At 42.7% G+C, this 26917-nt stretch overlaps 1 protein-coding gene across 1 annotated transcript in view; it reads left to right on the top strand.

Annotated features, from left to right (window-relative positions):
• Positions 1-25682, top strand: part of TMCC3 (transmembrane and coiled-coil domain family 3) — a 66741-nt gene extending 41059 nt beyond the window's left edge. The window contains exons 2-4 of the mRNA XM_065418761.1: positions 20736-21652; positions 23010-23145; positions 25380-25682. Of these exons, the coding sequence (XP_065274833.1) occupies positions 20736-21652; positions 23010-23145; positions 25380-25682 (1356 nt within the window). The remainder of the gene's footprint in view (positions 1-20735; positions 21653-23009; positions 23146-25379) is intronic.
• The last annotated feature ends 1235 nt before the right edge of the window (positions 25683-26917 follow it).

Below are 26917 nucleotides of genomic sequence, written 5' to 3'. Positions count from 1 at the left end.
AAGAGACATTCTAAAAATGTTAAAATGTATTACTAGCACGCAAAACCTTAAATTAGAGTGAATAAATGCAGACTTGGCTCACCACTTCTGAAAGGTTGCCGACACCTGCTGTAGATTCTGAGCACCGTCCAGTAGTGGATTTAGCAGCATGACTAATATCTCACATGTGGTTTGTTCGTGCTCTGATCCTCTCCCAAGGGGGAGAATTGTGTATGCAGGGTGGTGGTGTATTTTGGTAGGAATTTTTCTCGGTTGTTTGGGGTTTTTTTGTGGGGATGGAGGGGTTGGTGACTTTTTTTTTTTTTTGGTAGTGTTTGGTTTTGCTAGCTTCTGTAGGGTGGATTTGTTTTGTTTAATGTCTGTGTTTTGTTAGAGAAAGAAAGTCAAACAAAAGACAGCTTGTACTTGGAGCAGAAGGTGGTGAAGTTTGTGATGGTCCTTAGTTCCTGGGGAAGTTCATTCCACCCCTGACATTTTAATCCTAGCCAAACATTATAGATGGATAACTTTCAGCTCGCAAACCTCCATATAAGGAAAAGTCTCCCTTGATTTGCTAGTAGGGGTATGTAGTACCGCATGAGGGATGCAAAATTACTACTTCAGCTTGTTTTGAAACACTTCAGAGGTTTTTGAACTACATTTTAATAGTGGCCGTGAATCTACATTTTAAAAATTTTCCTGAAATATGATGTTTTTTTTTAATCCCTGAAATTTAAATAAAATTAATGCTGTCATAAAATTAAAATTACTTGAACCTTTTCTATAATCCAGACCATTTTATAATTGATTTTTGCTTTTTAAACTCTATCTAATAAATCCCACTAATTGTGGAATTGTCTTGTTTCATGGATTAGATCATTTAACTGTGGAATTTTTAATTTTCACTAACTGGGTGTATCATTTTGACTTTTCAGCTGGACAAGTCTCCTGTATTTTTAGTCTCTAATTAAAATGAATATATCTTATTTGTGAAATGGAATTTTTAGTGGACTAATGCAGTGGTGAAGGTTATGTTAGTAGATGTGTAGGTATTCAATATTTGTTTTAATACAGATTAGTAAGGATACAGTCAAACTGATGGCAGTCTACTGATAAAATAAGAGATGGACTGTGTTTTATGGTGAAAACAGGGAGGGGAAGAGGGGATGGATTCCAACAGTTTTAGTCATGCATCATTACAGATGAAATGCCACATTGCAAGGCATAGCATTTTCAGTGATAAACTTTCTGTACTGGGCTTAATTGGATGCTGCCCAAAGGATTTGGTTTATCAATATTAATTTAAAAACAGCTAGCAAAATGCATTATTAATAAAGAATATATATATATATATGATAAAATATTAGCAACCATATGAAATATATTTAATCTTTGGATAATGGATTTCTAAAATGAGGACTGTAGGAAACGAAGTCATACTCTGATAAAGAACCAATCAGGATTCCTTTTCTTTGTCAGAGGCTCTCAACTTGGTTGTCTCCTAAAGTCATTCTAACATCTGTCTGTACATTTTAGAACACCGTAAGGGGACAAAAACAGGCATTAAAATTAATTTTCCTGTATTTAATATGCTTTTCACAGAAATTAGTACCAGCAGGAACAAAAACTCAGAACTCTTTCGCTTAAAAAACAACCCCCCCCCAAAAAACCTTGTTTTTTTTTTTTTTACATAAACTGCTGCAGAGTCAACTTTAAAGTGTTGTTTTTTCAGCATAAGGTTTTGTCACTTTCTTTGTGAACTCATATTTGGTGTAGAACTATTTTGAATTGATAGGTTGTGAAAACATCACACAAACCCCAGATTCACTAGAAAACACACTTGGCTACTTCATCAGGAAGTTGCAATTTTTTATTTATGTATTAATTTATTGAGAGTCTGGCTTTATTTGATAAAGTTAAATATTTATGTATTTATTTTATTTTCTCCAGCGCAGACTGCATTACACAATTATAGGAGTGTTTTGCATACACATTAGGGTACTTCCTTCACAATTCGGAGAACTGCCCTAGTTCAGCAGTTCTCAACCAGGGGTCCGGGGCCCTTTGAGGGGCCACGATCAGGTTTCAGGGAGCCAGCCAAGCAGAGTTGGCATTAGACTCTCTGGGGTCCAGGGCAGAAGGCAGAAAGCTGAAGCCCTGCCACCCAGGGCTGAAGCCAAAACTTGAGCAATTTAGCTTCGTGGGGCCCCCTGTGCCACGGGGCCACGGGTAATTACCCTGCTTGCTACTCTCTGGCTACTCGCTGGCCATGGCTTTTAAATATAGAAAAATAGTTGTGGCACAGATGGGCCGTGGAGTTTTATAGCATGTTGGGGGGGTGGGGAAGGAGATGCTCAGAAAGAAAGGCTGAGGACCCCTGCCTAGTTGTTATAAAGAATAAAGATTTTATTGTTAGGAATCCTAACTGTAAATTATTCTTGACTGTGACACCAAATTAGTTCAGGAAGTTACTACAGTGGAAAACCTATTTCATTGCTGTACAAGGTTGTCTTCAGTATTTCTTTAAATATTTTCAGTTTTGGTTAGTATTTTTATTTTGTAAATATGTCATCTATATTAACTTTTGGTAACAAAGACCTGTTTTCTTCTGGAGGAGAGACACTTAAGGAAAACTGATTGTCTTGGGAGGAAAGTCTAGCTTTGTACTCTGATATTTTTATTTTGATCTTAAATTAGTAAAAGAAGCACATAAGATGTTTCCAGTTAGAGAAATGTAAGCAAGAAAATGCTGATTTTGTTCTGCAGGAGGCAAAAGGACAAATCTTGGTCTCTTTGAAGTCAGGGAGAGTTTTGCCATTTATTTCAATGGAACTAGGTTTTGTCCCAGATAATTTAGTGGAAGTAATGTTAATAAGGAGATTGAAAACTACGCTCTTCTTCATATAAAGGCATTCCTTTATCTGCAGGCGTGGGATCAAAAAACTATCTTAAAACTCAGTAGCTCAAGGACTGAGCCTACTTACTTCTGTGTATGGGGTGTGGTGTGGGAAGAAAGAGGAGACCAGAAATATGTCATCTTCATTACACACCCAAAGCCATGCCCTCTGCAATTCAAAAGAATAAACAGTCATTGATTGTTTTTGTATTACAATTAAACACAGTAACACACAATCAATCAATGTAGGGTTTTTTTAATTGACTTTAAAATAACTACAAAAACAATGAAATGAGGAAGACATTTAAATAAGACAATCATCACCATGACATTAGACTATACTATTTACTATTTTGCATCCAGACAAAGACAAGTCTCTTGACTCTAGCTAGTTTCTGGCTTTCTTTTCTTCTGTTTTTAAATTTGACACAGGAAACAGTCAGTGTAATTGTAAGGTCAGTGTAAATTAGTTTCAAATGTAATGTTAAAAACATTGTTTCTTCTTTGAGAGCTTGCTCATGTCGATTCCATTCTAGGTGTGCACGCGCCCACGTGCATGGTCGTCGGAGGTTTTTTCCTTAGCGGTATCCATAGGGTCGGCTGTGGCTCCCCCTTGAGGGCCGTGCTCATGCATCGGTATATCAGGCACGGCCGGCCCCACGCCCTCTCAGTTCCTTCTTACTGCCCGTGGTGTTAGTCAAAGCGCCCTTCCTTGCATAGCAAGGGTCAGCGGTTTCGTCTCTCTGACTTCGAGCCTTAGGGCCTTGTAAATAGTTGTTTATAGTAGTTAGAGTTAAGTAGTTGATAAGTGTAGTTAGGAGGTAGAGTCCCAGCGGGGACTTCACCCCAGGCGGGGCATTCCCCGGTCTCTGGGGTTTAAGCCCTGTGCGGACAGTAACAGGTCTATGCCTGAAAATGACCCCCACAGCAGCTGCCTCAAGTGTTTGGGGGAATCACATGTGAAGGATAAGTGTTGTATTTGTAAACATTTTTGACCAAGGACTCAGAGAGTGGGATATTCATTTGCGGGCTCTCCTCCTGGAGGCTCCCCTTCGTCCGGCTTCTGAGCCGTCCCACCAAGACTTGCCTAGTGCCTCGGTGCGAAGCGCACCCTTCCTAATCCCTAATTCTGGACCTGCATTGCCTCAACAAGTCTCTCAGAAAGTTGAAGTTCTGCATGGTCTCCCTGGCCGCCATCATCCCCTCCCTGAATCCAGGAGACTGGTACTCCAGCCTCGACTTATTTCCATGTTCCAAGGTCACAGATGTTTCCTCTGTTTCATAGTGGGCGGACGCCATTTTCAATTCACGGTGCTGAAAACATGAGACGCCACGAACGCTATTTTTCTCAACCAGGAAAAAATGTAAATGTCACACTTATGATAGCGTTGTCAAGTTTGATTATACTTTTATAATTTTTGTCAACAGTTGATTGTCTGCACAACATATTTGTTTAAATAGTTTATAAATTATACTCAGCAGCTGAATGAGAAACTGTGTGCGGGAGCCGACCCGCTCTTACCTGCTGTCCCGGAGGTGCCCCAAATTTTTGGGTGCCCTACGCAGCCGCGTATGCTGTGTATGCCTAAGGATGGCCATGGGGAGAACATTGTTGTTTCCTCACTTTTGAACAGTGCTCAAATTACAGGGGCACTTGGTGTGTATGCGGGGGGAGTACTTTAACTATGTAACCTTAACATGCTCTTAACAGTGAGCTAGATTATGTCTTTAGGCACTGCCTTCACCACCCCAATAGTAGCCCTGGGAAATTTTGTGCCTCAGAGACATCTCTTTGAGGCTCAATTACCTCCCACCATCTTCCTTGCCTCAGGGAAGCAAATAGTAATTTGCTGCTTCCCCATATCAGAAACAATTTCTGACATTCCCTGTGCTGGCAGAGCCAAGGCTTTGCCCTCTTCCCATCCCTTCCTGCCCACTTACTCTTATGTGCACAGGGCCCACTTTCTCCTGCATACCTGGACCGAAGGCGCAGGTAGCCATGCATGGTGTGTGTGAGGGGTAGTCAAATAGTTTAGTCCAAGCCCATAGTCTTTATGGCATTTGTGTGTGTTGTAACGTAGGGGTGTATCTTAATATTTTGAGCATTTTAATGTTACTATAAAGTTATGTGCTAGCATCAGACTAGGTGCTACTAACCAGCAGCTGATGATTTGGGTTCTTGAAAGCGTTTTGGCAGAATCTGAGCTGCTTTATAGCTCTCATTATAATTGTACACAGCTGACTCAGGGCCCAGGCTGCTAGTGGAGCACCAGTTTGCTGTTCTCAGTGGATTGTGATGATACAGTAGAATGAAAGGACAGGGTATAAAACTTTACAGAGTGCACATATTTTTGTGACCTGACTTGATCCAGTACTGCCTTGAAAAGTAGCTGTTTTCTGTGGGTTGTGCTGGGTTTATTGCTACTTCTAGGTACACTGTGCATGGATTTTTAATCTAATAAAGTTATTTAGGACTGCCTACAGTACTAGTAAGATAAGCTTGCATACATTTTATAATTATATGGGATATGCATACTCATTTTTTGGACTTGCATATATTGTTTACACTTTTAGACTAGTGACTATCTTTTTTACTAAGCTGAAGCTCTTGTGTTGCTGCACAGTATGATAGGACCATTAAAACACACCAGCATGCCTTATTTGCTCTGTCAGTTAAATATACACAAATCTAGTCCCTGAAAGAACATATTGTATTTAATCCTGAAGTACAGTTTGTGGTGAATATGGAGCAGCTCTATAATAACTTCAGAATATTCTGTGAGCTGGTTATTGGAGTGTTTACTTTGAGTATATGGGGATAAATATTGGGATGTTTACTATAGGACTCTGCTGGGCTAAACTAACAGGACTGTTGGGGAAACAAACAAGAGGGAAATCAATGACTGGAGATAAGATGCTCCAAGAAAACTTGACAAGACCATGGAAGAGCAGTTGTCCCAGAGAAGACTGACTCTCAGCCTCCTGTTAGAGTTGACCAAAGCGGTTTTGGGCAGCAGAACCAAAAGCCCAGGAAACTGAGAAGACAAAGGCCTACTGGCTGGATGAAAAGTGACTCTCGCACACCACTGTTTGCAGAGTAGACCTACCCTAAGGGCTGGTCTACACTGCGGGGGGGTCAATGTAAGATACGCAACTTCAGCTACGGGAATAGCGTAGCTGAAGTCGACGTATCTTATTTCGACTTACCTTGGGTCCCACACGGCGCGGGATCGACGGCCGTAGCTCCCCCGTCGACTCCGCTACCGCCACTCACCCTGGTGGAGTTCCGGAGTCGACGGGTGCGCGTTTGGGGATCGATATATCGCGTCTAGACGAGACGCAATATATTGATCCCCGATAGATCGATTACTACCCGCCGATTCGGCGGGTAGTCTGGACGTACCCTAAGAGTGGGAGAATTGCATGTTTTCACCTGAGGAAAGGTAAAGGCATGAAGCCTGACACATTGGGGGGGTGACAAGGGAGGGAGAATTGCAGCTAGCCCTGGAACAATTACAATGTTTTGCATAGCACTGAAAATTGACATTTGCCAACTCACTAATTGTTAGCTATTCTACCTGTCATGTAGCTTTTGCAAATTTTTATTATCACTTGGACAATTCAGTATATTATGTAGGATATGAAACTGTTTGCACCTGTTTAATGAACTGTATATATCTGCAATTCTTTTGAGAGCAGACACTTGTATTTTTTGAGCTTCCTTTGTTGATCCAGTGTGAGGAGAAGGGAGTGAAGGAGAGGATAAGCAAATGACTCAGTTCATGTGCGGAACAAGATGCAATTGTTTGTATTCAGGATGTGCTGCTGCAGAATTAAAACAAATCAAAATCTGCTTGATGGAATCATTGTTCTGTTGTTTATAAATGAAGCCTTGCAGCAGCCTCAAAGAAATAATTCATGCAAACCAGTCATGGTGATTCTATCCAGTTTTAAAGTGATTTTAAAATCTCTAAATGGTAACACTTTTGGACTCCACAGTAGGAACGAAGCTTTAAAGGCCCTGTGGCAGAGAGTTGGGGCTTAAAGAAAAACATAAAATAGCCCAAGACTGGCAATAAAATCACAAAAGTTGGCTATAGTGCAGAACAGGCACATTTCATGATTTTTCAGTAACTTATCTACACGGAATAGGGAAGTATTTGTGTAAGTAGAGGGTGATGAATCAGAGTGGGGAAAGGCCCTACAAACCAGAGAATGGGGGCAGTGAGGAAGGCGGGAGGACATAGGTGCTGACTCTGGGTGCTAAATTAGCAGGTGCTTTGCATCCACCGGCAGCCAAGCTCCCCTCCCGCCCGCTCGCTGGCAGCCCTGCCGGTCAACTTTTCCCCCTCCCTCCCAGTGGGGAAGTGTTTCTCACAAGTAGTAAGAAATGAGCAAGATAATCGATTTAGAAAAAGGGATACAAAATGTCTTGTATCAACTCTCAGAGCACACCCACGCATTGAAGCCTTATCTACACTACAGAGTTTTGTCGACAAGTCAGCTTTCTTCGCAAAAAGGGTGGAGGTGTACACACTACAATGTTCCTTCCACCAACAAAACTCTCCTGCTTTGCTGACAAAATAAATCCACCTCGACGAGAGGCATAGAGCTTTTTGCGGCAAAGTTATATCGACAAAGTGTCAGTGTAAACACTTGGCTATGTTGCTGTAAATGGCCTCCGGCAGATGTCCCACAATGCCCATCCTGACCGCTTTGGTCAGCGATTCAAACTCCGCTGCCCTGCACTCAAGCACACAGGCTTCTGCCCCTCCTCCTTTAAAGGCCTGGGAATTTTTGAAATTCCACTTCTTGTTTGCTCGGCATGGACAGCTCACATTGCATCTTCCCAGCTGACCCTGGTGGCTCCATGTGGCAAACAGTCTCCCGCTTGGAGCACTCCTGAGTTCTTGGCTCTGCTGGCACTGTGGGGAGAGGAGGCTGTGCAGTCCCAGCTGCGCTCCAGCCGTAGGAACTTCGATACCTATAGTCAGATTTCTTGTGACATGTTGGAAAAGGGCTACAAATGGGACACACATCAGTACAGTGCGAAGATAAGAGCTGAGGCAGGTGTACCAGAACGCAAGGGAGTCAAACCGTTGCTCTGGTGCTGGTCCGAAGACCTGCCACTTCTTCAAGGAGCTGGATGCCATCCTTAGCAGCGACCTCACCGCCAAGAGTCCCATGGATGCTTCGGCGGGACTGGAGACAAAGGACTCAACCCTGAGGAGGTCAAATTGGAGGACGATGTGGAGCACATGGCAGAGTTGTCTGGTGGCGCGGCGAGTCAGGATTTTTTTTCCAGTCCGGAGGGATCTAGCCAGTCCTAGCTGTCTGTCTCTGGCGCGCATGATGCAGGAGAGGAGAGCTCTGGTAAGTGATCTTTTTGAGTTGATGCTGCTTGGTTATATGAGGTAGAGCTGTCCTTTGCTTTGTATATGCTAGAAGTGGGTGAAGGGATAGAAATGTACAAGACTAGCTGTGTTTGCGTGTGCTCCACATTCCCCTGTACAGCTAAGAAGTGCTGCGTAACAGTGTGTTGTTAATGCACACCAAGATTTCACAGGAATCCTCCACAGAGATCTCTAGGAAACTTTCCTGGAGGTACTCACCAATTCTTTGCCAAAGGTTCTTTGGCAGAACTGCTTTGTTCCTTCCCCCATTGTAAGAAACTTTCCCGCGCCACTCAGCAATCACTTGTGCTGCTTTGGTCCCTGAACACACGTGAGCAGCAAAGGGACCCGGTCTGAAGCCGCATGCATGCAGGAGATGCATTCTTGCTTACCCTCAGAAGTAAGATAACTGCTTCAATCACACACACACACACACACACACACACACACACACACACACACACACACACGTAAGCTAACTGCTTCAATGAGACACACGCACACACACTTTCTCTCTCACACTCTTGTACTGATCCCCTTAAAAAACCACTGAGATCTTGAGCCCCACCTCTCCACCTGCGGGCTGAACTCACCATATTTAGGATGTTCGCTGAGCTGTGTGCTTGCCATGGAACAGTGAGAAACTAATTTGTATTTTAAAAAAGGTGTATTTTACTATAGTGATTCGATGCTGTGCGTGAACTAGCAATCATGCTTCTGTTTACTGTTTCTTGTGCTTCTGCAGATGTGGCTTGCAGGGGGCCCACCCCCCACACCGGCAGAGCACTTCCGTGACCAAGGAGTAAGGAGAACATGTTTTGAGAGGTGCTCTAATCCTCAGAGGCTGAAAAACAAGAACACATGGCATGGAGAGAGACTTTAAAAGAAAATTATAAAATAGAAGGCAGGGTAGAAAGGAGAGCCAGGAGTGAATTTTAATGGTCCAGGTCCATAGGCGCCGACTTCCCCTCTTTCCTGGGGGTGCTTAACCCTGCCCCCCCCGGCCCTGCCCCTGCCCTGCCCCCTTCCCACCACTGCCCCAACGTCCCCGCCCCGACTCCGCCCCCTCCCTGCCCCTATTCCAACTCCTTCCCCAAATCCCCACCTCCTCCCCTGAGCACACCACGTTCCCGCTCCTCCCCCTCCCTCCCAGAGCATGCTAACGCTGCCAAACAGCTGCTTGGCGGTGGCCAGGCAGGAAACGCTGGGAGGTAGGTGGAGGAGCAGGGATGCGGCGTGCTCATGGGAGGAGGAGGTGGGGCGGGGGGTGAGGGGAGCTTGGCTGTCAGTGGGTGTGGAGCACACACTAATTTTTCCCCATGGGAAATTTTTCCCCAGCACCAGAGCACCCATGGAGTCAGCACTTATGTCCAGGAGCAGATGATAAAAGTGATGGAGGAGCAAACAGAGATGTTTTGAAGTCCCTAATCACACAGAAGGCAGAATTCATGTATGCTCAGCCCCCCCACCCCACCCAATATAGAACTGCTTTCCATACCCTCCCCAATCTCCTCCCACATATTCCTTGCAACTTCTAGGCCTGTCTCAGTACCCCATTCACTCTACCCCTTCGGACAGCTTCCAGAAAGATAGCTGGACTTACACACAACTATAAGAGCCTACGCTGCCCTGCACTGTGATCTCCCTTCCCACCAAGCCTTTTGTGTGCTTTGTTAATTGGTATTTAATAAAAACATACTCTCTGAAAGATAACTGAGCTTTATTTGTCTCCTCCACACGTGGTTGCTGCTGGAATTAATACACAGTGGCAATCTGATCATTCGCCAAGTACAAATCACGGTCAGGAGTCATCAAAATTTTCATGCAAGGTGGCATGTTAGCAAAGCATGGCAGAGTGCTGTCTAGAAAGACACGTTATTGGAGCTCATTGTCAAAATGTTGCCTCAAAGCCTCCCTGATTTGAATAAGCCCCCCCATTGTGCCCCTCTGATAGCCCTGGTATCTGTCTGCTCAAATTCAGCAGACTGGCAATCTGCCTCCGCGCTCCACCCCAGGGGAAACTTTTCCCTCTTAGCATCACAAATATTATGGAGCACATAGCAGGCTGCTATGACCATGGGAATGTTTTCCTCATTTAGGTCTAACCTGCCATAAAGGCAGCACCAGCATGCTTTTATTCTGTCAAAGGCACGGTCATTCTGCACTTGCTCAGCCTGTTATTGAAGCGCTCCTTGCTACTGTCCAGGTTTCCCATGTAAGGCTTCATGGGAGTAAGGGGTACACTGGGTCTCCCAAGATCACTATGGGCATTTTGACATTCCCCATTGGAATCTTCTGGTCTGGAAAGAAAGTCCCTGCTTGGAGCTTTCTGTACAGGCCCGTGTTCCTGAAGATGCGTGTGTCATGCACCTTCCTGCACCACTCTGTGTTGATGTCAGTGAAACAGCCACGGTGAACCACAAACACCTGCAATACCATAGATGATCTGGCACCAAAATTAGGATATGCGGACCATCTATCGCCCCTCCGCAGTTAGGGAATCCCATTGCCGCAAAGCCATCCACTATTTCAAGCATGTTACCAAGAGTCACAGTCCTTCATAAAAGGATGCAATTAATTGCCCGGCACATGTGGATGCTCTGAATCCAAAGTGAGGGTGTGTCTACATGCAGATTTGCAACAAAATAATTTAGATGTGAATTAAAACTGATTTAGTTATTTGGTTTATAGTTTCTGTGTAAATAAGCTCTTAGTCTGAAATGAGATAGGAAGGATCACCATCCCAAAACTTCACTAACTCTGGGTCTGTGCCAGCTGCTTTCTGGTCTCCTATTGGATAAATTGTAACAGGTGTACTCTTCTAGTCAAAATACTCTTCTAAAGGCACCCCTTGTGTTCCTCATAGGTAGAAGTACTTTGAAACGGTGTGCTTTTCATTAAGCATGTCCAGTGAGATCCCTGTACAAGAGTTGTATTATTATTACATGCCACACACAAAAAATAAATAAAATAAAGGGCAGTTGATGCAGTGTTGACAAGAGAGTGTCAAATTCAAAAATTGTGGTTCCAATAGCAATAGTAATGTAACTTCTGGGTGTGCTGTGTTTTGTATTTCCTTATATGGAGTAATTTTAAAAAAAGATATATTGGCTTTACTGATTGTGATCATTTTGGGAATCTATGTACAGCTTATAAATTCTGTTTGATGTTGGGGATTCTGTACGTGTATCTGGGTCAGATTGCAAACTCCATTTTGAATGTAGGGCTTTGTTTGCCTTCTCTGTCTTTTTACCTCCGTGATCGAGTGAAATTCCAGGGGTTGGTGACACAGGCATGACAATGGAGATACGTTAACCTGAATGGCTCCCATTCAAATGGGAGCATCTTAGGACAAGGGGATGGCTGAAGCTTAGGGGAAACCAAATTTTTCCAACTTCTATGTAGGGGCCTGGAATCTAGAGCAGTGGAATTTCCCAGAAGCAGAACAAAGACTGGGTTTTATTGGTAGGATTTACAAACTCTGGATGACTCTCATAAAGCCTGAGATTATGGGGATGGGAGGGGGATAAGCGGAAGCTTGGGAAAGAGAGCAGAAGGAAACTGGCTGCACAGGAGAGAGGAAGAAAGAGACTGTCATTTGGAGGAGAAAGCCATGTGAAGAACTGGGATCCTGAACTCCTTAGAGCAAGGGTTCTCAGACTGTGGGTTGGGACCCCAAAGTGCATCACGACCGCATTTTAATGAGGTCGCCAGGGTTGGTGTTAGACTTGCTGGGGCCCAGGGTTGAAGGCGAAGCCCAAGCCCCTCCACCTAGGAGCAAAGCCAGAGGGCTTCAGCCCTGGATGGCAGGGCTCAGGTTACAGGCCCCCCACCTCGGGCTGAAGCCCTTGGACTTTGGCTTTGGCTCCCCGCCCTGGGGCAGTGGGGCTTGGGCTTCCCCGACCCCCCCGGGATCCTGTAGTAATTTTTGTTGTCAGAAGGGGGTCGCAGTGCAATGATGTTTGAGAACCACTGCCTTAGAGGACTCTGCCCTAAGCCCAAAGAATGTTTCAGAATGGTTAGAAAACGGAGGTAGGGAAATTCACACAGGTACAAAACTTGTCTATTTGCTTCTTTTATCGCATGTCCCCAAAGAGGTGAGCTATAAACCCAGAGTGCCCCCTAGGTTGCAGCCCTGGGAAAGGGTTTAAAGCAACTGAGTGGGGGTCGAGTGCAGCTGGCCTGCGGGATCCCACTTCCATGAAAGGGTAACCGACAGAGCCAATGCCCGGGAAGTGTGCCACAGAGCCCAAGGAAAGAGACAGCACTGCACCCTACTTCAGACCTAGGGAAGCTTAAGACCACACAGATCTAACTTGTTGGGACCCAAACACAGTAGCCTAATGAGGGGGAGCTCAACGAGGGCTGTGTGTGACACTGATGTTGGAAACGTAACTTCAGCTTTCCTGATGTGTCCTTGCTTACAGCCTCACAAACGGTAATGTTGTATTAAAACAATAGACTGGCTGTGAGATGACATCAAGAGGAACAGGTTCCATACATCAGGGCCTCCTATGACAACCCCTCTCATTTTCCTGTGTGGCCACAGCTCAAGCTATGGACCTGTCAGAAGGTCTGCATAGTGCAGTATGGACATGTTTGCATGGCTGTGAAACTTTGGTCCAGCAATTTTAAACCTAGGCTTACAATGCAGTGTGGATGCTTAAACATGGGCTTGGAAACTCCGAGTCCACCAGCTTGTGTCCCACAGATCTGGGCTTGGAGTTCAGTGTAGATATGCCCTGAGAGTATGTCTACACTGCAAAAAGACACCTGCAGCTGCAAGTCTCAGAGCCCTAGTCTCCAGACTCAGATTTGAGGAACTTGCATTATGGACAAAACAATAGCTGGGTAGATGGTCCTGCTCGAGCTCTGAAATGAATCCACCCCCCCTTTGGCATCAGAGCCCAAGCGGGAATGTCTACATGGCTATTTTTAGTGCCATAGTATGAGCCACAGTCTGTAGACCCGGGCTCTGAACTGTGTTGCTGTGGGTGTTTTTTGCGGTGTAGACATACCCTGAAGGGCTAGCTTAGGGTTTCTACATCAGAGACTGCTCCAGTAGACTTCAGGAAGAAGAAAGGACTTGAAGGACACAGTAGGAGGAGGGAATTGTGAACTGAGCATATTTGATAAAGAGATCTCTCGTTGACTTTTTGGCTTTGTTTCCACTAGTAGGGGAAACCCCCCAAACTACCTCTAGGCTGTGCACACAGTCAGTCTATGGAAAGTATATGCACTCATCCCTGTTTCTCCATTCTCTTCATGTGTTTTGTTTCACACACCTCTAAAAATATCATTTTAAGAAAAGACTTATGCTATTTGAGGCATGGACTGTTTTTTTGCCACATCCCTAATACAGTGGGACCCTGATCTGATTGGACGACATATAGGCACTACTTTAACACAAATAATTCCCCATTGCCATTTTTGTGGAGCCACTTTTCAAAGCACAAGCAGATGTCTAAAAACAATACACTTTATTTACATCAGGTTGCCTCTTACCCAACCCCCACTTCTCCAAAATGCATTTATACTAGACAGAGGATATGCATGTTAATTGTTTGGCCAGTGTTAAAGTCCTTAGCCCTGTACCTGGTTCAGTGTTCTGAACAGCTGGTCTAATGTCCTCTCTGGATTACTGTACTTCAGCCTAGGAAGGGCTCACGTGGGTAGTCCAGGAAAGGTCTCTTCGGCTACGTCTTCACTGGGGGGGGGGATCGATTTAAGATACGCAAATTCAGCTACGCTATATTCGACATATCCAAGCCGACTTACCCCGCTGTGAGGACGGTGGCAAATCGACCGCCACGGCTCCCCCGTCGACGGCGCTTACTCCTACCTGTGCTGGTGGAGTACAAGCGTCGATTCGGGGATCGATTGTCGTGTCCCGACGAGACGCGATAATTCGATCCCCGAGAGATCGATTTTTACCCGCCGATTCAGGCGGGTAGTGAAGACGTAGCCTGAGTGCATAAAGGCTGCATAGGTGCTGGAACTGGGGGTGCTGCCGCACCCTGGCTTGAAGTGGTTTCCATCCTATACAGGGTTTGCAGTTTGGTTCAATGGCTCTCAGCATCCCCATTATACAAATTGTCCCAGCACCCCTGAAAGGCTGTGAGCTGGCCTGCTGGGCTGTTTGTTTGCTTTTTATTTATTCTACACATTTTAAACAGGCATTTGTAGACACCCATCCAGTGCGCTGTTGAACTCTGGCTTCCCCAGCAGGAAAGGCCCTGGCTGCTCAGCTCCTGGACTATAAATCTCTAAAGCTATCTTAAGCAGTGTAAATGGTACAAATAGCTCTCGACTAGGCTTTTTGGGGATGGTGTGTGGTCCTTCCCTCCACAACATAGCACTGTTCTTCCCCCCCACCCCCACCTCTGTCCCCCACTCTTACACCTCACCCCGCAAAAAACGCCTAACATTTCCATCAACAGCCATTGCATGAGTCTGAGTCTCCTCCGCTCCACCAGGGAGTTAATGGGATGTGTGTCTAACACCACATAAGCACAGTAGATTCCTTCAGGCTCTTAGCTAATGCTTTGCGTTCCTCATTCTGGTCTAGTGCCACGTCTGTCTCAGGATTGCTTCCTCTGCTGCTCAACAGCTTCTATCCCAGTTTCCCATTTACTGCTTTTCTTTTAGTCAAGACAGCATATTTCCACTCCTTTCAGACCTCCCCCAGGTAGACTTTTTTTTTTTTTTAAGGGCTCTCCTTCACTGATGCAAGACACAGATGGTCCCGATATGCTCCTTGCATGGTTAGCATGAAGGTAACTGGTGCTGCCACTGCCTGCAAAGGTGACTTGCTTGACACCTTTTTTGGCTGATGTGAACTCCATATTTGCCTGATTTGTCTTTATACCTTCCTGACCGGGTAGGGAGGGGAAGTCACATAGCATGGGTAAGAACTGAACTTTGTGACCATTAGCTGTTCCAGCACTTTGCAGTAAGGGACATGAGGGAGAAGAGACCTGATTCAGGCTTCTATCCAATTATTGCAAAATATTTTTAGAACACTTTTGTACTAAAGGAAGTAAACACTATAAAGATTGTAGTCAGAACCACCCATTTCTGGAAGCAATGTACAGTTTGTGCTGGATAACATCAGTGACAAGTCTGACTTGCGTGTGTATGTGTGGTTCACGGACTTATTTTAGGATAACTTTGTGTCAAGGTTTATTCAAAAGTGATTTGCATTGTTTCTGGAAGCTATTTTATACTAGGCTTCCCGCCATCCCCTTTGTTGATTTAGCCAGATACAGTAAATGCTTCTGATCAGACATTCATTTATGTGGGCTAGTGGACTGACTACATAAACTCCTGAGTTATAATCCTGATTCTGACACTGACTCTCTGTGTGGCCTTGGGCAAGTCATCTAATGTCACTGTGCCTGAGTTTTGGCACATGTAATATTGGAGATGCTTATCTGTCACAGAAGTATTGTGAAGATTTATTAGCTATTGTTTGAAAATTGGTATATAAAGCTAAGTAATTATTTTTACTGTTCGTTATAATGTCTAAGACCATTCTGGAAATACAAGTATTTCTGGAAATAAGATCTTGTACATCAGTGACCCACCTTAACAGTGTAGTATTTTGATCACAATTTTCGGATGGAACATTGAACCGCTGTGTGTGGAATCTAAGTTAATACTGAAATGGGATTGGCTTAATAGAGCTGATTCTCCTCTTGATGCACATATGTAATTATTATTAGCGTTCTATGCAAGCAAGAAGGGGGTAAATAATCCTGTTTGATTCATTGAGCATATTGCTCAATATTTTTTCATGTGAGCAAATTGGTGAGGTGCTCAGATACCACAGTGAGTGGACTGCCAGTAGTGCAGACTGTCTTGGGGCACCTGCTTGTGGTCAGGCCTGGCGCTGAGGGTTAGGCCTCCCTTGATTTCCCTGCACATGGGATATAAACATTCAGGCAGACCTTCAGGTCTCTTTATTTGGAAGGTCTCTTTATTAACAGAAAAATCCATAGACTTCGACAGAGAAAAAAAGACTAAGAACAGGGTGCTTGGCCATGGGACTTTGGGTTCATCTTGCCACAATTCCAGGAGCATCAGATCGTGACCGACAGAGCCCGGCTCCCCTCTGTGACCAATCTGGCTGGCCACTAGATTGATCCAGATTCTGGACTGGTAACTATAAACATCAACTGGCAGGACTGTGTGCATTGTGTGTGTGTAAAACTGAAACGCATATGCCAGCTGCTGTATTCTCCCTAAATGCGGCGTATTGCCTTTTTCCCTGAAAAAGATCCTGTGTGCTTCTTATAAGCATAACACCAGGCCCATTACCACCAGGGTTCTCTCGACTTAGGTCCCTTTCTCTGGAGTTAGATCTCTTGCCTTTACCTGGGTAAGGCCCTTCTCTGGGTCCAACTCCATGGAGACCAGTCAGCTGCAGCTCTTCTCCAAGGCAGCACGTTGTTCCTGGCAGGCTGGGCTTCCTACAACTGTTTGGGAGATCCTTTTGCTGAGACCAGGCCGCCTTGGATGCCTGTCAACTGTAGCTGTCCTTTTAAGAATCTCCTGTCTCCAGGAGTACACTGTTACATTGTGCAGTCTATATGGTTTTATAAAAACTTGATAATAAGTCAATATAATGTAACTGGGATAGTTTTAGAGAAAATACGGTAATAAGTGAATGTAACGTAACTGGGATATACTTCATGCAAAAGGTCTCTTGTAAGGTATCATTACAAAGCTTATAATCTACTGAGTATGATCATCTGATTTGTATAAATGTACCACTCTTGTATCTAAAACTAGAAATATAAAATGTAACTCTGAGGGCCTATTGTAATTATGTAAAGTGTGGGCCATTAATGATGGTTTGGAATCTTGATGACTCCCATTAACCAGGACCATTGTCTGCAGATGGCTGTTTACCTGTGAGTCTCCCTGTATATGTGTGTGCTGGCAAGTGAGTAATGAAGTCTTGCAGTGACATGTGATCATGTCACCTGAACTGGAATCCATCTTTAACCTGGTGCTTTTCCAGTGAGGGGAGGTGGAAACCCAGAGGGACAAAGGGTTCCCGCCTTATGCAAAAGATATATAAAGGGGTGGAACAGAAGAGAGAGAGAGAGGAGCCATCATGGAGAATCCCCTAGCTAACACCTAAGCTGGAACAAGAGCTGTACCAGGGGAAAGAATTGTGCCCAGGCCTGGAAGGTGTCCAGTCTGAGAAAAACTTACTGAAGCATCTCTGAGGGTGAGATTATCTGTATTTAGTTTGATTAGACATAGATTTGCGCATTTTATTTTATTTTGCTTGGTGACTTACTTTGTTCTGTCTGTTACTACTTGGAACCACTTAAATCCTACTGTCTGTATTTAATAAAATCACTTTTTATTTAGTAATTTACTCAGAGTGTGTATTAATACCTGAGGGAGCAAACAACTGTGCATATCTCTCTGTCAGTGTTATAGAGGGTGAACAATTTATGAGTTTGCCCTGCATAAGTGTAAAACGGATTTATCTGGGTTTAGACCCCATTGGGAGTTGGGCATCTGAGTGCTAAAGACAAGCACACTCCTGTGAGCTGGTTTCAGGTAAACTTGCAGCTTTGGGACAAGTGATTCAGACCCTGGGTCTGTGTTGGAGCCAGACTGGAGTGTCTCGCTCAGCAAGACAGGGTGCTGGAGTCCTAAGCTGGCAGGGAAAACAGAAGCAGGGGTAGTCTTTGCACATCGGGTAGCAGCTCCCAAGGGGGTTTCTGTGATCCAACCCGTCACATACACCTTCTAGACTCTCTGCTCCGGTGATCTCTCCTGATAGCTTCTTTCCTCAGAAGCTTCCTGTTTCCTTGGGAGTACTTACCCTAACTAAACCCAGATAACCTTTTTATTAGGTCCAGCTGTCATTCACCAATTAACCTTTAAGTAGTCATCTGGGGCAGTCATTTAACCTTGGTGGTCCTGCAGAAGGCAGTCACAAGCAGACTGGACCCTGATTCCACTTAAAGGGGCCAGTCGCCCTGGGACATCAACAGTAACCAATATTCTTAACAAGAAATAATCAATATCAGAACTGTGCTCTCTGCATTCTTAGGACTGCTTGGCCCAAAACATAAGAAGCATCAGTGTTGCACTAGCTGCTTTTTATACTCCATCAATTCATAGAATATCAGGGTTGGAAGGGACCTCAGGAGGTTATCTAGTCCACTCTGCTGCTCAAAGGAGGACCAATCCCCAGACAGATTTTTGCCCCAGATCCCTAAATGGCCCCCTCAGGGATTGAACTCCCAACCCTGGGTTTAGCAGGCCAATGCTCAAACCACTGGGCTAGACCTCCCCTCGTAGTAGACAATGCTTGCAAGTCTAAAAAGGCATACAGTAGTTAGATTCTGTTCACACTACATGAAGTTAAGTAGCCAAACCCTTTCTGTGCTATGTCCCAATCTAATTTTATTTTTTATTAATAGGCATTTGCATTGCATGTTTCTTACACAGGACCTTGAATAATTGATTCTTGCATCATCCATTCATATTCCTATAGTGGCAAAATGTAAGAAAGGCATAAGTAAAAAGCCCTAACCATGCATGAGATTTGTCTAAAAGCAGTTTTGCCATTGAATGCTCAACCAAATGCCCTTCTGTATGGATGAAATAAATTTCATACATGAGGAGAATTGACTATACAAGGCGTAGTGTTCTTTCATCAGTTCTATTGTCATGGGGCAACTTGTGCAATAAGTGCAGTGGGGGACTAGGATGAAACTACTAAACTCACTTTCATTGATGGTCTAAACTGCCAAGACTAAAGCCCAGCTCTTCAGAGATGAAAAGGTCAATGTACTGCAAGTAACCCCTGGCATCATTCTAGTTCTTCCTCTACACGCTATTTTTAGTGATAAAATGCATTTATTTTAACTATTCAGCTTTTAAAAAGCTGAATGCTCGTTTATCACAGCGGTGAATTAATTAAATGCTTGCCAAACTCTGTGTGGTTTATGGTGCTATGTAGAAAAATACCCAAGGCATGACATTCAGAACAAAATACAATGTGAGGACTTGGGGGACGGTGGGTGGTGGTGGTGAAAGGGTTGTCCAAGATTTACTACCTATCACTGGGACTGTTTTGAGTCGGTACTAATGCCTTTAACTTATTTGGACTGGAGTTTTTTCTCTCCAAAGCTAGCTGAAGACTGGCTGTATTTTTTGGCACAACTTTTTTTTTATGAAGACTTTGTGATGCATGGGAAATCCATTATGGCCAGTATATTTGAAAAAAGCAATCTCTATCAATTGGATGCTATGGCTGATTCAACAAAGTGCCCCCACTTATTTGACAGGGGATATTTTGGTGTGATAGTGATCAGATATATGAAAACTTTCTCCTTAGATAAATTCTACTTCACTACTCCACAGTAATTTTATATGAGAAAATATTTTAGTACTTTGGAAACTGAGGCTGTTTTGATATGCTATCTAGATTATTAATCAAGCTTTAGTGCTCTGGCCAATTATCATCATCAAGTGGCTTAATCACTATTCATCTACTTTATTACACTTCGGGAGAATACTTACCAAGTTCAATGTGCAAAACATCTAAGCGATTACAATTGAACGCAATCATAGGAGTCCAGTACTTCAGACACTCTTCTTTTCTTGAGAGTTGTGGGCATTTAAATCACACACTGCCAGGCTGATATTAAAATATAATCAACTTAGCGGAAACAAACCAGTTGTTGGACACCTTCAACAAACTTGAAAAGTCAAATGGGTGTCCAGTTCTCTCTGTGATAGCTACACTGAAAGCTAATGGATGCTATTGGATCTGACTGTAAATTGGGGCTCATGCTGTCACTAAAGCTTCCTGTAAATTGCAAGACACCTTTGTCTAGATGAGTAAGAACAACTGTTTGTTTGATCAGTTGGGTCCATAACTGGGCTTTAGCTCAGTAAAGCATATTGGATAGTACAGTGAGAGATATAGAAAGAGAGAACTTGACCACTAATGAGTGTCCATCCAGCTACAGTGGGATGTTTACCATTCATGAACGATATAAATCTTTTGATAATAGAAAATCTACAGGGAATGTTTCCTGATGCTGGTAAAGCATTTTTGTGTTTAAAAAAAACAACACCTCCCCCCCCCCAACCTGGCTTTACCTATAATGTTCTAGTTTTGATTCTTCATATTACTTTTACTTTTTTTAAGCAAAAGACAAGCTACTTGGTTGTCATTTGTCAACTCAAGCATGTATTTTCATACCCATATTGTACATGGCTGAATAAGTAGCATGTCTTCACTTTCTACATTATTTAACATAACTTGTGAGAAATACTTTAAAATATGTTCAACACATATTGAACTCGTAAGTTACTTTCGGACCAGTGTTTGATAGAAATAGTTTGATGGGAAATCCAATTTTGGGTAGAATTGAAATATAAAATAGAAACAGCTGTCTTCAATTTGAATTTTAATCTCTTTTCAGGTGGAAAGACATGACATGAATACTCTGAGCTTGCCACTTAACATTCGCCGTGGGGGTTCAGACACCAACCTCAACTTTGATGTACCTGATGGGATCTTAGAATTTCACAAAGTCAAACTTAATGCAGATAGCCTGAAACAAAAAATTTTGAAAGTTACAGAACAGATCAAAATTGAACAAACAGCCCGTGATGGAAATGTGGCTGAATATTTAAAACTGGTGAACAGTGCGGACAAGCAGCAGGCTGGACGAATTAAACAAGTCTTTGAGAAGAAGAACCAGAAATCTGCCCACTCCATTGCCCAGCTACAGAAGAAATTGGAACAGTATCACCGAAAGCTCAAAGACATTGAACAAAATGGATCTTCCAAAAGTTCCAAAGATATTTCGAAAGATAACTTGAAGGATATCCATCCCCCTTTAAAAGATGTCCATGGCAAATCTCGTACCAGTGGCCAAGGTGCTGAGAGCAGCAAATCGGGTGTGCCAGGTGTCTCCTTGACACCACCAGTGTTTGTTTTCAGCAAGTCGAGAGAGTTTGCAAACTTGATCCGAAATAAATTTGGTAGTGCTGACAACATTTCTCACCTGAAAAATACCCTGGATGAATTTCGGCCAGAAACTAGTTCCAGGGCCTATGGTGGCAGTGCTACTATTGTGGCTAAACCAAAATATGTTAGTGATGATGAGTGCTCAAGTGGGACATCTGGCTCTGCAGATAGTAATGGGAACCATTCCTTTGGGCCTGGTGGGACAAACGCTCTGGACAGCCAAGCAAAGCTTTCCATGATCTTGGAGGAACTGAGAGATATAAAGGAGACACAGTCCCAATTAGCTGATGACATAGAGAATTTAAAAGCACAGTTTCAAAGAGACTATGGTTTTATTTCTCAGACATTGCAGGAGGAAAGATACAGGTATTTTCTTTTTCTGTTCTTTTGAAATGGCTTTTGCACGGCTATATGAACTGATTCAAAACTATGTGATGAATTTTTTATTTTAAAGGTGAACTTGTGTTCAGTAATCACTGTCAGGTACCAAAGTTCTTGATTTCTTCTGTTAACCTAAATTTGTGACAGTACTACTTCACAATCTGATAGAACTGGATAGTTCTGTGCAGTTGTCTAAGGCTTTTCTGGAAAGCTTTGTTATCTGATACTTTACTGACATTACATTATGTGAATGTTGCATACAATTAGTGCCAGTGCTGTTGTCACCAATGGACTGCTCCTGATTTATTGTAATTTGGCATCTAACAAGTGGTCTCTGATGTAATAGAGCTTTACAGTTGACAATACTTCCTTATTGATGAGCCATTTCCTGCACTGTGGTATGGTATATGTTCTCAACCACATTGTTATGGGACTGTGAAGTTTGAAGACACAGTGTAACAAAGTATAGAGAGATTTGGTTTTAAATACTTTAACACGGCTTCCTTGTGGGCTCATTAGCTGCTTGGTAAACCCTTTAACATCCATTGTGGAGTGTGAGTTATATTCTGCAGAGTATCAGCACCTGGTCCCAGAGACTAAAAGCAGACACAAGGTAAATTTTTTGAAGGTGACTAGTGACTTTTTAGATGCCTCAATTTTTGAGCTTCTCAGCTTAAGATACCTTAAAGGATCCTGCTTTTCAGAACGCGCTGAGCACCTGTCCTCTGAAAATCAGGACTATTTAAGCTGTAAAGTTTAGGCATCCAAAGTAATTAGTCACTGTTGAAAATCGTGGCCCCCTGAAACATACGCAGAACATCCTGTTTGTCATATTAGTCGTGATAATAAGTGTATTGGTTAATGAGATTAATATAGTTTCTACTGTGCTAACAGATTAAACATTCATACAAACACAATACTTATTAAAATTTCCTTGTGTAGTTCTCCAAGTGTAGGGAAGGCAATTTATTTCAGTTTGTTTATATGGTGGGGGAAATATTTAGAAACCCCCAGGACAAGATTTGAATTGTGGTCTGAAAGGAGGAAGAGCATGAATTGGATACACTTATCCACTGAGTTATTTTTATATTGCAGTATTAAAATGCCTTGGTCTTTCAAACATTGTTCTGTTATTTCACCAACCAGGAGTATTTACAAAGAGCTTTCAGTCTGCCGAGTAAGTCCTTGGGAAACTTTCCCTCCATCCCTTTCATTACAAACCAAAGTGGGGTGACTTGAGATACAAGGAAAGATTACTTTAAAGTACAGATGCATTCTAACATGGTGTAACATCATTTGTGTAGAAGGAGCTAAATTCAGACTTCTTTTTTTCCTGAAAAAGGTATGAACGATTGGAAGACCAGCTAAACGATCTGACAGATCTTCATCAGCATGAGACTGCAAACCTGAAACAAGAGCTAGCCAGCATAGAAGAAAGAGTGGCATATCAGGCCTGTGAACGGTCACGAGATGTTCAGGTATTTTTATAATCAACTTATTACATAGCCTAGACATTTTGCAAAATTTGGAATAACGTTTGCATTTAAGGAATTTAGGCCCAATTTTTTACCCAACTAGAGTGAAATCTTGGCCTCACTGAAGTCAGTGGCAGAATTCCCACTGAAGTCAATGGGGCCAGGATTTTACCTGCTAGTGTTTCATAATCGAATGAATAAAATCCTGTGGATTCTAAATGGTGTCTTATATCTACTGCTCTGTCATCACTATAAGGAATCTACTGATCTAATGTAAAATGCTCTGAAATGCAATAATTTTGCTTTCCCTGCTGGCTCTGTAACAGCAGTAAGATAACACTATTCCCAGCTGTGTGCTTAACATAAAATAATGTCCAAACCCCTTCCTAGCTGAATACTAACATAGCATGGCAGAGCCCTATGTAAATTTTGAATTTATTGTAGAAAAACAGTATAGTTGTTGAAAACTGACTGAGATCCCAAATCATTAGTAAAACACCCATGTAGACTTGTGAATTATTAATACAGTTTACAGATGAACTGAGAAGTTTTTAACCTACCAAGACCTTTTGTTCCCTGTGTTTCTCCTGCAAGAGTTGTTCACTTTATTAACGCCTAAAGTAGTGAAAAGAAATTGCATTTCTTGTACTGATTTATGTATTTAGTGATGAGAACTTTACCACAGTCAACTAAACACAGTAAATGAAGTAGAAGATTTTAAACAGATTTGTTTTGGAAAGTATGTATTTATTTACTTGTCACTTATGTTTGCACATATGTTGGGTTAATAATTCGGGGGGGGGGGGGGTAGGGGTAATTTTTAGTTAAAGAGCATTTAGTTCACATTTAAACAACAGCCAGATTTATACGTTCAGGTTCAGAACAAAAGAAACATCAAATGAGAAAAGACCAAGTCAGTAAGGGATGGGGAACTTAATTTCAAACTATAGACTAGAGTTCCATCTACAGAAAGTATAAAATGATGATTGAAGAAAAGAGTAAGTCTGGGTAGCTGTGTTTTGAGTGCAGGACATTTCCTAAAGATTAATGACAACCCTGGGGTCTTGGTTATCCACTTTTCCCAGATGATCGGAATTTGTGATTTATTGTATAAAAGAACAAGTTGGAAAGTGAATTATAATTACAGTATTATTTAGACAGCTAAACATTTCTGCATTTTACTTGTTACAAGAAAATATTAAGAGGACTGTATCTCCGTTTAAGCTGACATATTGATATTTAAATGATATAACTGTAAGCAAAGTTAGGCTGGAAAGTGGCCAGCGTGACTCAGTTTTATGTTCTCCAGAGACATGCGTGCTCACAATGCATTTATGACATGGATCATTGTACAGTGGGTGGCATTCAAGAGAATGAAAGTGAATTTAGACCAGAATGGAGGTGTAAACCTAATGGGTCCACATTGCAGTTGATTTAATTGGTGTTACAGCAAGCCAGCAGTGTCCTAACATTTTCAATGGTGTATGCGAAGAAACTAATTTTGGTGCTGGTTTGATATAATGAAGTTACCATGGTAACAGCTTACCCAGTTCTTCAGCTCATCAGTACAGGTTGAACCTCTCTAGTCTGGCACCCTCAGGACCTGACCGGTGCCGAACCAGAGAATTTGTTGAGGTTAATGCAGAGTGCCAGCGGGTCTTGCCCAAGGGCTCCATGCTAGCCCCAGGTCCCAGCCGCTCGCCCCTCGCCTGGGGTCCCAGACACCGGCACCAGGTCCTCCTCTTCCCTCCCAGAGCTTGAATGCCACGAATCAGCTGTTCGCGGCACTCCAGAAGCGCTGGGAAGGAGGAGAAGGAGATGGTAAGCGCAGGGCCGCTGGTGCGCGTGAGGCACGGGGGGAGGGAGGCAGAGGGGGGAACTTGACACTGGTGGATGCTCCGCACCCACTGATTTTTCCCGTGGGTGCTTCATCCCCAGAGCTGGTGCCTATGCTGGACCACAGATGTTGCCAGACCAGGGAGTGCCGGATTAGAGAAGTTCAGCCTATACATTCAGAAAACATGAGACACCATGAACACTATTGTTCTCAACCAGGAAAAAATGTAAATGTCACACTTATGATAGCGTTGTCAAGTTTGATTATACTTTTATAATTTTTGTCAACAGTTGATTGTCTGCACAACGTATTTGTTTAAATAGTTTATAAATTTATACTGAATGAGAAACTGTTTTGTGTAGAAATGTAGCTGACTATTATTTTCCTTTTTTGTCTACAGGAAGCCTTGGAATCTTGCCAGACTCGGGTTTTTAAGCTGGAGTTCCATCAGCAAGAACAGCAAGCGCTGCAGTCAGAAACTGTGAATGCCAAAGTACTCCTAGGGAAATGTATAAATGTAATCTTGGCCTTCATGACCGTCATCTTAGTGTGCGTTTCTACCATTGCAAAGTTTATAGCTCCTATGATGAAGAGCCGTTTCCATATCATCTGCACTTTTTTTGCAGTGACTCTACTTGCAATATTTTGTAAAAATTGGGATCACATTATCTGTGCCATAGAAAGGATGATCCTACCAAGATGAATCCACTAGTCCGGATCTTTTATTTTTTTAAAGAAATGTGTGTGTACAAACTACCAAAATTTTTAATTTTGCAATTTAAACATGCAGACTGGATGAAGGCTATAAAAACACTTGAATGCTAAGGTGTAAATACTTAAATTTATACTCCGTGGCAGTTATTTGCCTATTCAATTATACTGTATGTAATTGGCTAAATCTATTATAAACTGCTCACTCGTGTAAATCTTTTGCCTTAATCTTACCAGCTTTCCACTTTACAAACCAGCACATCTACAAGAGGTCATGCTACTGGTGGTGTAAGAAACCTGAAGTGTATTGTGTCATTAACTAGAGTGAAGAGGAGTGATGGTGGGAGTGCATTATAATAAGCATGTACTTGCCCCATTCCTATTGGATTAATTCAGTTGTCTAGCTTCCCATATGAACCAGGATAGAATGGCTAGCTATATTTTACAATATTAGGAAATACCAGCCATACTTATAGTATTTCCTAATGCTAGATGATTTAACATCTGTGAATTAGAAACTGGGAAGGTGCTTAATCACAATCCAGCACCATTTTCTGATGCTTCTGCCAGTAGGCCCATACTCAGACAGATTCTGTAAATGTTATACTTTCCCAACAATTTGATATGACTAGAGTCTCTTGTGATACAGATTAGTAAATATTGTATCCTAGTGCTATTCTTTATCATGTTTAGGAAATATATAAATGTAATAACATGCCTCCAAATATGATGCAGTGAATGAATTATAAGATCACAAGGACATCTTAGAAGAATAAAGAAACTAGTAACCAGTGCGGATGCCACTATGTTGACTTCAGTACCTCTTCTTGTCATATTTCAAGCTTTGCAGATTGCAAAGGGAGAGCACATAAACAATTGTTTAAATTTTTAACAGTCAGTTGATAAGCTTTCCAATTAACATGAAATGGATAACACTAGGCCCCAAGTTGGAGTAGGAGTTAGTAATTCTGAAGGAAGTTGGATGCTGTAAGTTTTTTTTGCTTCAGGGTTCCACAGGGGATGTGCAGGAACCACCAGGTCAGGAGGATTGGGAAAGAATGAAAGTTTATATATTAGAACTAACGTGCAATGTCTTTTGTGAGAAATTCCTGAGAACAGTGTTTTAGACATCAGACAATAACACCACTATGAAACAGGTAGGTTTTTTTAAATATAATTTATTTTGCCTGATCTAGAAACTACAAAATGTTTTTCTTGAAATCCTTT

This window comes from Emys orbicularis, chromosome 1 (assembly GCF_028017835.1).
Source record: "Emys orbicularis isolate rEmyOrb1 chromosome 1, rEmyOrb1.hap1, whole genome shotgun sequence".
Lineage (NCBI taxonomy): Eukaryota > Metazoa > Chordata > Testudines > Emydidae > Emys > Emys orbicularis.
The sequence above is the reverse complement of the archived record's forward strand: the minus strand, read 5'-3'. Positions and strand labels throughout refer to the sequence as shown.